Below are 12119 nucleotides of genomic sequence, written 5' to 3'. Positions count from 1 at the left end.
AGTGTCCCCATCTACAACAGATCACTTCAGGGACATTTAATATTTTTCTTTAGCTTTATATGCCGTCCTCGAGAGTAAATTTTGCATAATGATGTTCATATTTTTTGTAGCTGTCAGCAACATTTTAATTTCTTTACATAAATTGTCAGTCCATGGTGCCATTTGTCACCTTATGCATGTTCTTTATCAGCTTTCAGAGTTTCTCCCCTGAATCTGCTGTCAGTACTGCATCACCTGCTACCTGATGTTGCTGATGAATATACCACCAGTTCAACCAGTTCTTATTCTTTTTGTCGTCTGACCGTGCATGAAATTTGGATAATACAGGCAGATTTGATGATAAATTGTATTACACTTTTTTTCTTTCTTACTGTCTTGTATTTTTATTTCCCTCTCTGGTTCCTTGATTTCCCACCCTGGGTCCATTGCAGCTTTATAATCAGTTTCCAAGCTCTTTTTAATACAGTTGTGGGTTTCAGCTTATCAGATGTGTACGTTATTCATAATATAGGTCAACTCTGCTAAATCATTTGGTTATGTTTATGGAAAACTGATTGGATAACAATCAGATGTACAGTATGTCGAATGCAGGGATCATAGGGGTAGTATAAGCAAATTCGTTTTCGTTTTTAAAGGCTCCAACATGCTTGCATGTGTCGGCCTTGGTCACCTAATGGCGGCTCTCCATGCTGCACGATCCATTGCAGCCTCCCTGTTCAGTCCCTTAACCCTAAGGTCACACTTAATGACCTCGTCCCATGTCTTTCTCGGTCTACCCCTCATAACCCCACCCCCAATATTAACACTTCTCACCTTCCTCACCCAACTATCACCCCCCATCCTCTCCACATGTCCAAACCACCTCAATCTACCTCTCCTCACCACAACACCAATACACTCCAGTCCCATCCTGCCTCTCAACTCTTCCATTGTAAACCCAGCCCCTCCAGGCCTTGGACGCAGGGACGCACTGCACATCCACCTAATCATTGTCATTTCTGTACGTCTGAGCCGGCGAATGTCTTCCTCCTTCACTGCCCAGGTCTCACTGCCATGCAGCATTACACTCCTAACACACGCTGCATACAAAGACCCCTTAGCACGTAGGGAGAGCCCCCTCAATGTCAGGAGAGGCAAGAGCTCCCTGAACTTCTTCCAACCACTTCTCACCCTAGCCACAGAGCTAGCTCCAGCCCCACCTCCAGCACACAACATGTCTCCTAAATAACAAAACTCTTCCACACACTCAAGAGATTCACCAGCAAGTTCAATTCTTTCACGTCTGACGATCTCCACCTGCTCACCCCGGCACGCCGTACACATAAAATCAGCATTATCTCGCAGTCTACCTCTGATACCACTACATCTCTTATGCACCCATTTATCACACACACCGCACAAGATGGAATTACTTCCCACGCCCTTGTGGCAAACTGCACATGGCCACTCTCCCTCGTCTTTGACAGTACCGCCACCAACCCTAGATATCATCACTTTTGTTTTATCTGCATTTACCCTTAAACCCTTTTGCCCCATACCATCTCTCCACTTCCTAAACCTTTCCTCCGCCTCCCTTTCATTCTCTGCAATCAACACCAAATCATCAGCATACAACAACTCCCACGGGAGTCCGTTTCTAAAGTCACGTGAAAAGGGCTTCAAGTACCATGATAAACAACATGGGACTCAAGACTGACCCCTGATGCACACCAACATTCACGGAAAACTCATCACTCAAATCTCCATTCACTCTCACCTGGGTGTGAGCACCCACATACATGGCCATAACCACCCTAACCAGCCACTCCTCCAAGCCAAGCTTTCTCATTGCCCACTTCACCACCTCTCTAGGGACTCTGTCAAAGGCCTTTTCCAAATCAACAAAAACAAAATAAAGATCCCTTCTCCTACCAATATATTTTTCCTGAAGCTGTCGAACAAAGAATATGGCATCAGTGGTCCCCCTACCTGGCATAAACCCAAACTGCATCTCATCAATATTCACTCATACTCTAATCAATGGTGCTTTTTAAGGGATTATAGTGATTGTACTGTATAAGCGGAGATGGTGATCGTCCATTAAAATAGGGGTGCTGAAATGTTAAGATGATATAAGCGAATGATCCTATGTTGGTCAGTTGTATAGTGAGGTTGGCCTGAACTGAAACATAGATATATGTGTATACTTCATACTGCATTTCAGATGAGTATTTGCACTAACATTAATACATAGTACTGTATTTCATACCCTTCCCATCCATTAATATGTGAAGTTCTTTGGAGTATTCTTTTTGCACTGTGTAATATTTAACTGCTTGAGGCTGGGGACATTTTACTGTGTTCCAGCATATGCCAGATGATAATATGCAGTTTGTGAAAGTCTTCCCCAGGCAGTAGAGGTTAAGAACAATCACAGTGACCTCCTCAACATGGTACCATAATTTGAAATTATTCTGGGTAATGATTAACATCATCATCATCATCATCATCATCTGGACCTCCTTTCCCGCCCTACGGCAGGGTGAGGAGTAGCAACGTCCATATAGCCCAAGTTTGCCCAATCCTTCATTGTATTTTCAGCACTTCCTCATATTTATCACTATCCCTGATTTGTATTGTATATGCTAACTAGTTTATTGGTTTAACCTTTAATGGTCAAGTGAAATATGATATTGCATCTCTGTGTATTAGCTCTCCTCGGAAAGACTAAGTGGGAGAAATTATGCACTTGACTGGTTGGCATGTAACTGCTTATTTTGGACTTTCTCAGTATGTGTGATTAGCAGAATGGAACTGTGCCCAAGCACAGTAAAATCCATTTTTTAAAATTGGGCAAAAGACAACTCATTGCTGATGTATTTTCTGCCCTCACAGGCCTCAATACTAATAAGGCATATGGGCTTGATGGAGTCCCTCCTGTTGTTCTCAAGAACTGTGCTTCTGTGCTTACACCCTGCCTAGGCAAACTCTTTCGCCTTTGTCCATCAACTTGTACCTTTCCTTCTTGCTGGAAGTTTGCTCTCATTCAGCCAGTCCCAAAGAAGGGTGACCATTCCCAACCCTTTAACTATCGTCCAATTGCTTTAACATCCTGTATCTCAAAAGTTTTCGAGTCTATTCTTAATAGAATAATTTTAAAGCATCTTTCCTATCACAACCTTCTTTCTGATCGTCAGTGTGGGTTCCGTCAGGGACGCTCCACTGGCGATCTTCTCACCTACCTTTCATACTCCTGGTCATCCTCCTTTTGGGACTTTGGCGAAAGCTTTGCCATTGCACTTGACATCTCAAAGGCTTTCGATTGAGTCTGGCATAAATCTTTAATTTCCAAACTACACTCTTACGGTTTCTATCCTTCTATCTGTGCCTTCATCTCTAGCTTCCTTTCTGGTCGTTCTATAGCCGCTGTTGTAGATGGCCATCGCTCTTCTCCCAGATCTATTAACAGTGGTGTTCCTCAGGGCTCTGTCCCATCACCAACTCTCTTCCTTTTATTCATCAGTGACCTTCTGAGCTGTACATCTAATCCTATCCACTCATACACTGATGACTCCACCCTTCACCTTTCCATTCGATTCCCACAACGTCCATCTCAGCAGTTATTTCAACAAACAAGGGATGAGGCTATGGCACACCTAATGTCTGACTTGGCTCGTATCTCTGACTGGGGTAAAAATAATCTGGTTGTTTTTAATGCATCAAAGACTCAGTTTTTGCACCTATCAACCCGACAAAATCTTCCACAGGTATACCCACTAATGTTTAATAATATTCAGCTTAATCCTGCATCATTGTTGAACATGCTTGGGGTTTCATTTACTCGGGACTTATCTTGGAAAGATCATATGACAGTACATCTTTTGTAAAATCTGCGTCCAAGAGATTGGGTGTGCTAAGCCGACTCCGTTCCTTCTTTACCCCTGCACAATTGTTGACTCTATACATGGGTTTTATCCGCCCCTGCGTGGAGTACAACTCTCATGTGTGGGGAGGCTCCCCACATACAGCTCTTTTCAATAGGGTGGAGTCAAAGGCTTTTCATCTCATTATCTCTCCCCCTCTTACTGACTCCCTTCAACCTCTGTCTCCTCGCCGCACTGTTGCATCTTTATCTCTTTTCTATCACTACTTCAATGGTCACTGTTCCTCTGAACTGTCTGCATGCATTCCTCCACCTTTACGACGGGCGCGTAGCACCCATCTAGCAGCAAACGCTCACCCCTTTTCTGTCCAACTCTCTAATGCAAGAGTTAACCATTACTCCCAGTCCTTCATTTATGCAACAGGTCAACTCTGGAACTGTCTCCCTTTGTCTGTATTTCGTGCTTCCTATGATCTCCAGTCTTTCAAACACAGTGTCCAGGTATCTCGAAATGAATGGATCTTGAATTTGGCTCTCTCTTGTACTTTGTTTTTCTCTTGGAAGGAACAGTTTTGCGGGCTCGTTGCCTTTGGTTCCTTCTTCCTCACATAAAAAAAAAGGTGGTGGCAACCATCATCCATGCACTTGATGTAGTGCTGCATACTTCTTCCTTAGTCTTTATCATTCTTTTTCTGTGTCGGCCCTCCTCTCTTCCTATTTCTCCCATCTTTCCTGTCACTTCTTATTGCTTTTCTTTCCTTTACAGGTGGCTTTACATTGAGTGACAAGCCAAATGGTTTCCTGTAAGCCAAGAAACCATTTACAGCGCTGGGTGGTAACCATATAACCAATCCATACGTGCTCCCTATGTGTCAACAAGTGGGTTGATGGAGGGTTAGTGCCCCTCCCCGTAAAACAAATAAAGTCAAATGGCCACCCCTTACGGGATTATGGCGTCTGGCAGTCGATGGAGATAGACTTCCCAGGTTGCCGAGTTTGGTGAATTATGAAGTTTTAGCATTCACTACGGTTTAACCCATCATTTGTCATATACATTAGCTTGGATTAAAATATTTGCAGTGTCATTATGTGTTGTAATGAAATGCATAGCTAAAAAATTTTAGTGCTGTATAATGAAATGCATAGCTAAAGAATTTTAGTGCTGTATAATGAAATGCATAGCTAAAGAATTTTAGTGTTGTATAATGAATTGCATAGCTAAAGAATTTTAGTGCTGTATAATGAAATGCATAGCTAAAGAATTTTAGTGCTGTATAACTATTAACTCTCTCCGTATGATAACATATTTTTTTAAATTATATTCTTTGCACTGGCATTATGTCATTCAGATAAGGGAGACTTTTTGTAGTGAAGTGGTCTTTATTGAAGAGTATTGCAGGGTGCATGATGTTTGTGTTAGATGGGTGATTAAAGCCATGGTCTTACTGTAATCACCTGGATGGTATGGTGTAGAATATCAAATTTCATCTAGTTTGCATGATCTAGCTAGCAATGTGTTGTCTGGTGTCCTGGTGTGAATATTGCTTTATTTTCCAAGGTTGTCTTACAGTATATGCCCAATACAGTACAAGGGTTCCTTAAAAGGAAGTATAGAATTGTTATAATTAATTTTATTTGAAATGATTTATTCTGATTTGTGTTATATATTGGCAGTGGATATGTATTTTGTATGAACATTTAAGCTGTCTTTCCTTCCACTAGCTGTGGTGTTTGTTTTTATGCTAACAAAAATGTTTTCTGATTTGTTACACTGTTTCATTCATGTACAGTATATTGTACTCGCATGTATGGTAATACATAACAGCTTGGAAAGTGCCTTCCATGTTGATTTGGTGCCAATGAATCCTAACTAGTAGAAAAATCATGTTATGCTTAATTTTAACATTACAAGTGTGTAGACTTGCGTGAGCAGAGCTGTACATAGGCTTTGTAGTTTCAAGTAAACTCTGTAGTGTACTGAAGATAATATCTTCAATTTCCAAGTACTGTATTACAAAGTATGAATGAAACCCTCTCTAAATCTCCAGCATTCCTATTGAAATTAATTACAGTCTCGAGAAACATTACTCCAGTACTAGTTGCATCTCCAAGGAGAGTATGTTCTGTAATTACTGTTTAGATAAACTGGTGGGAGAACTATTTTTAATAGTTCTTTTATTGTGTTCTGTCTTTCCTTGCTTTCTGAATCCCACGTCACCCCATCCTTAGGTGGGTAAAAGATGTCAGGATGGTGATGATGACAATGGTAACAATGTTGAGGGGCCTTTTTCAATGAAATTTAGAACAAAAAATGTATTAATTTAAATTCTTCTTTTTCAGGCCTTTTATGATCTGACCCGCTTGATCTCTGCCAGCAAGCAACAAGCAGACAGTCCAGCGGAGACTGAGAGCAAACCCACCAAGTGCTGCTGCATCTCCTAGTGACCTACTTTCACCACAAACCATGGCCCATTTTCTTGTGAGCATAGGAGGATTTTTAGCACATATTCTTTAACCTCTTCAGTCCAGTGCAGTGTTGTTTCCTTTTATTCCTGCTACTTCCAGGCAGTTTTATTTAACTTACCACAGATGTCGTGTAGTGAAAGGTTTAATGAAGACTATATGAGTCACATTCATTTCTAAAAGTCCCATAAACTGAATAAAAGCACCTGAAGGTAGCAAGAATGTTATCCGAGTGACGGGGGTAGCAATGTAGTTTGCATATTACACCTTATTCTCATGTATATTATTCAGATCTTGTTTATATTGACATGGACTGTAAAAATATTGACATACAGGATGCAGAAATACACTGGTAAGGAAGAAGTGCTAGAAAGCCTCGTTACTTGATGAGAACATGGGGCAGTGTCTCTCGTCCTAGTAACAGATTGATCCAGCCCCCAAACCCATCTGTCCTCGCGTTGTTCTGGTTTGGTTAGAATAGATTAGATTAGGTTAGGTTTGATTGGGTGAGGTCTGGTTGAGTTAGGTGAGATAAATTGGGATAGAGTAGATTAAATTGGGATTTGTTAAGGTTAGGGTTAGGTTACATTAGGTTGTGTTAGATTATATTAGTTTGAGTTAGGCTAAATGAGTTTAGGTTAGTGGAGACAAAACAACTGGAGATGATTTGAAGTTGAGACTGGATCGATCTGGAAGCTCTGTCTCACCTTATCCACAATACCCTTGTAAACACACACACACACTCTGGAGAGCACCTACCCATTGCACGTTAGGGATACCACTGATATATTTTTAAGATGATAAATGTTTACTTGAAAGGCCAAAATAACTTGTGATACTCAGATAATTGCCGTTTATTATCCCTCTTGCCATCCGTGGACACATTTATTTTTATTTCAGGCTATCACAGGATTTTGTTTAGCTTAGGGAAATTTTAGTGATCAGAGGGATGAAAAATTCATAATTGTTTTTAGAGTGCTTGAAATTCCCTCTAATAAAGAAAAAAAAAAACTAGATGTAGCTTGAATAAAATATCCAGATGCATCCATGGCAATGAAGGGGTTATTATTATTATTATTATTTATTATTATTATTGCTATATTTTGAAACATACGGTGTGAGCAGAAGCTGATGGAAATATGTCAGTCCTACTTCTGGACAACATTGAGAGATTATGGATTATAAAGGGAGACATTGCTTATATATATATATACATATATATATATATATATATATATATATATATATATATATATATATATATATATATTATATATATATATATATATATATATATATATATATATATATATATATATATATATATATATATATATATATATATATATATTACAGGTATATATATATATATATATATATATATATATATATATATATATATATATATATATATATATATATATATATATAGTCACTGCTCGCACGACGCACGATCCTATAGCGTGAAACTCACATAACGTGGGAGGCAAAATTTGATGCCAAAATTTAGTCACATCGTGAAAATGATACATATAACGCTGGTGGAGAAGGCTGCCAATTTTTTTTTTTAACACCATACCACATGGCGATGATAGACATGACATAGCCGGAGACTCCAAGGTATGGTTCAGACAGTTATAACGCGGCAAACTGGGGATCATAATGCGGTGGGAATATACATACTGCGACCAGTGATAGTCATAGCACGGGTTGCATCAGCCTATGACGTTTGGGTGTCACGTGTCTGCGCAGGGTGTCGTCACGGTTCACTGAGCATTCCTGCCCCCTCGCCCTTTGAGCCTACCCTCTCCCTTCGGTCTGGCTACCATGTGCTCTGTATGATCTTTGCTCTTTTTATTTTTGGCCAAGGAACCTCACTCCACTTCCCCTCAGCAAGCCCACAACCTCTACCATTCAAGGTGAGGAATCCTCCAGTGTTTGTTTGAAGTTTTTATTAGGTAGGTAAATATCCTGGAAAAAAATAACTGAAAATTGCCCCAAAAGTTGAACTTGGGGCTGGCTTGGGTACCATGAAACTCTTTAACATTTAAACATATAGCCCTATAACATGGAATTCTCATTAAACGGGAGCTTCAGGGTACATTATTCCCGCATTATGCGAGTGGTGACTGTATGTATGTGTATATATATATATATATATATATACAGTATCTGCAAGAAACAATGAGTGGGCAGCATAATCATAGACATTTCAGAGGAGGCCATCGTATAACCAGTTAGGACTAGAGTGTATATTAATGTACATGGCTACTATTTTGTATACTCTTAGTCCTCATAGCAGTTAAGGTACAGTAGATCCTATGACAGTCGCCTCATTTTTACTTCAATTATTTATATTTTGTACTTACGTCAAGATATTTTCATATTTGTAGTAAAGCTAGTTATGTGCGCATGTTTTTTGATGTTTTGTGTATGCTCAGTAGGATTATTTTGTATCTAAGCTGTTTCATGGTAAAAGGGTGCAGGAGAGGGATACCTTCATATTGTGGCATGGATGTAACCGGCTGACTCATGCCCAGTTATGCAAATTCCTCTCAGCTTCGTCACTATCCTCTGAAAGGAGGATGGGGGACTGCAGAAGAAGACAAACTCAGCCTGAAGTCCACAGGGTTCTGGTCTAGTTAAACCTAGGGCCACAACAACGGCATCGTAGTAAAGGAACAGCGAGTGTATTCCAGTTTGATTTACAGTCACGTATGATTGGTATTTTGATTAAGACTGTTACCTAACTGTCATTCCATATTGATATTGTTTTCCTTGAATGCTCTCCACTAAAAACTTGCTGAGCAGAATATCATTAACATAAGTATGTAAGCAGTATAGAATTGTGTGAAGTACAGGGTAGCATCATGAAAACATGTAATTTAAAAGAGTAGAATCAGCCATGTAAGTAAGTGCGGACATGAAACTGCCAAGAAAAGTTACCGGTATATCTGGATTAGATTAACCCCTTGCAATCCGATGATTTTTTTTTTATATTGCATTTTTGCTGTATCCAGATGATTTTGTTTGGATCAGGAGAGACTTTCCTATGTGTGGGGGTTAAATATACAGGTAGTCTCATTAGCCTCTTGCCATTATGGTATTCTCTTAAACTGAATAAAATCATCTCGAAAAGCATGAATGTAGTGAAAAATCCGTCATCGAGTGGAAGAGATTAATACTGTTCTCTCAAAGCCGCTCTCATAATTGGAGTGTTTCATAAGAGCTCCTTTATAAGATTTAGCACATTTTTATTGTATCTAGCAATTTATACTACTCCATATAATCTGTATTGTCATAAAAGTACCTTTGATGCTCTGCATATCTATATATATATTTTTTTCCACACATTACAAAGCATTGAACTTTGTCTAATGAGCAAGGGCTCAATTTTTTTATATAGTTTTTTTTTTTTTTTTTTAATGACCTTAACCCCTTCAATATGAGAGGTCTGTTGATCTGAATAAAATAATCTGGCAGGAGTAAGCATGAAGTTAAATGTCATTGTTTTGAAGGGGTTAATGGAGGTTCTTTCTGACCCTTTCATTACAGTACGTATCCCTTAAGGTGAAAAAAAGGAAAAACAAATTGGCAGTCAAAGGAATGTGATTAATAAAGACATGATTGTACTGAAGGTGTTAATAATAGTTCTGTACTGCTGACATGTTCTCAAGGCAGGTTACAATGGTACCTGAGTACCACTTGAGAGGACCAAAGATCATCAAAACAGTTGCAATTTCAGTTTTGTAGCCTCCTGTTATTTAAGTGGGTTTAGGTTGTTTGATTTCATAAACATGTATTGATCTATCATAGTTTCATTAAAACCTGTAATTGTATTGACTTGTTAATTTAGGCCTATAAAACACTTGCTCATTGTCATAATGTCCAATGTAGCATTTGATATACTGTACATTATAGCATATTCTTGTCTTGAAATATTTCTAAGTGTACTGTCAGGCTTATATAATGTATTACTAATGTTCATATACTTTATTAAAGACATTGTCATAGGTCACCAACTTGAGCAGTTTCATCTGGAGTATGCACAAAGTTCCTGTAGGAACAACGCTGAATTTTCTATCGGTGCTTTACTGTAATTGTGAAATTGATTTAATTTTAAAGATCCTATGATGCTACATCCAGAGAAACACTTGTCAATAAAAAGAAAAACGAGATCTGGTGTATTGGTTACTTCCTCAGAATTTCTAGGTACTGTAGATGAATGCTATCAAGTGGTGGCCCCTGGATTGTCAAATAGAGCCTAAAAACTCAGCCACAAGTACACAGTGAAGTTCAGTTTAAAGATTTTTTCCTTTTACCATATTGCAGCTCACATAATGTCACATTATGCCATCATCATTATCATCTAAACCTCTTTCCCTCACCCAATGATGGGATGAGATAGGGTTCAGAGATCAAGAAAAAACACATAGAGAAGGAGAACTAGCTAGATTCTGCCCAGTTAAATGGCTCATACTCTTTATCACTCACCACTCAACCCCCTTGAATCTTTACTTCATAGGCATATACACCTGAACTTACAGCTAGAAATTTCTTGCTCCCAGTAGTTTCCAGCAACTTTCACCCAGTAAATACGGTTGCTTGTTTGGATACACGGTTAACCTCATTATCAGTGACTCGCACCTGTTAAAGCCATTTCAGTGCAGAGTGACTTGCGTGTCTAGTTTCTGGAAACCTTTAATGAATTTCAACTGAATACACAGTTGGGAAGAAAAATTTTTAAAAAGTAATCTTAGACCATTGCAAAGGGATTGGCAAGGAAGATGGAAGTACAATTAAAGGCTCTAGGTACAGCTTAAGCTCAAGAACGTTTGTAAATGTGGTACCAGATACCTAATCACAGTTAATATAAACAAGAAGGATCGTTCAGTGGGTACAACATTTGCACCCTATAAATGCGTTAAGGGTGAGATAATTGACTTTGCCCTGTGGCCTTGACCTTTGACTGTTTGTTCTCAAAATGGAATTATTTAATTCTTGCCTACTCATCTCTTCCTCAAATCTGGTCCAAAATGGATAAAAACTGAGTAGAAGTTGCCCTTTGATACTGAATTTTGGCTCATTGTTTTTCAAGTCAAATCCCATTATCTCTGGCTGACGCTCAATCCTTTCACCATGTTTGGTCCAAACTATACCAGAACTGAGTTATGGTGTTTAACTTTGACCTTGCCATGTGATTTTGACCATTGATTGATATTAGAGTTGAATCCCATCATCCAAGCCTTACCCACAGTCCTAATGCCATGTACGGTTTAAAACTTTTAAGCTGGCCTTACCATGTGATCTTGGCCTTTGGTCTTTCCCTGTGACCTTGGCATTTGACTGATTGTTCTTAAAGTCGAGTTCTTTCATCCCTCCCTTACCCTGAACCCTTCCATGAAGGGCGATCTTTTATCAGATAGAAGTCAAGTTGACCCTGCCATGTGCCCTTGACTTTTGAACATTTGTTCTAAGAAAGAATAGGTTAACCCCTTGGATGATGCTCAACGCTTCCACCAAGTATGATTCACATTACATCAAAAATTGCGGTTATTTTCTTCAAGCACACAGGCAAACACGGGTCAAACTTTGGCCTTCTACAGTGACATTGACCTTTAACGGACTTCTCGAAAGCGAATCCCCTCGTCCTTGCCTTAACTTCAGTCCTTCCACCAAGTTTGGTGTAAATCGGATCACAGTTTAAGCAGATTTCCATGTGACCTTGACCTCTAACTTACTGTTCTCAAACAATTGGTCTTTTTTTTTTTTTTTTTTTATTGTCTGACCCTCA

General features: G+C 39.1%; 1 protein-coding gene across 2 annotated transcripts in view; it reads left to right on the top strand.

Annotated features, from left to right (window-relative positions):
* The window catches only part of Rala (Ras-like protein A), a 29232-nt gene extending 21791 nt beyond the window's left edge, over positions 1-7441 (top strand). For both annotated transcript variants that reach the window (XM_080282175.1, XM_080282174.1), the window contains one exon: positions 6203-7441. In XM_080282175.1, coding sequence (XP_080138301.1) covers positions 6203-6304 — 102 coding nt within the window. In that variant the 3' untranslated portion in view covers positions 6305-7441. The remainder of the gene's footprint in view (positions 1-6202) is intronic.
* The last annotated feature ends 4678 nt before the right edge of the window (positions 7442-12119 follow it).

This window comes from Coenobita brevimanus, chromosome 92, assembly GCF_032717465.1.
Source record: "Coenobita brevimanus isolate Jiangsu-jjx chromosome 92, ASM3271746v2, whole genome shotgun sequence".
NCBI classification, from domain to species: Eukaryota; Metazoa; Arthropoda; class Malacostraca; order Decapoda; family Coenobitidae; genus Coenobita; species Coenobita brevimanus.
Note: the sequence above shows the minus strand (reverse complement) of the source record. Positions and strands in the feature narration are given on the sequence as shown.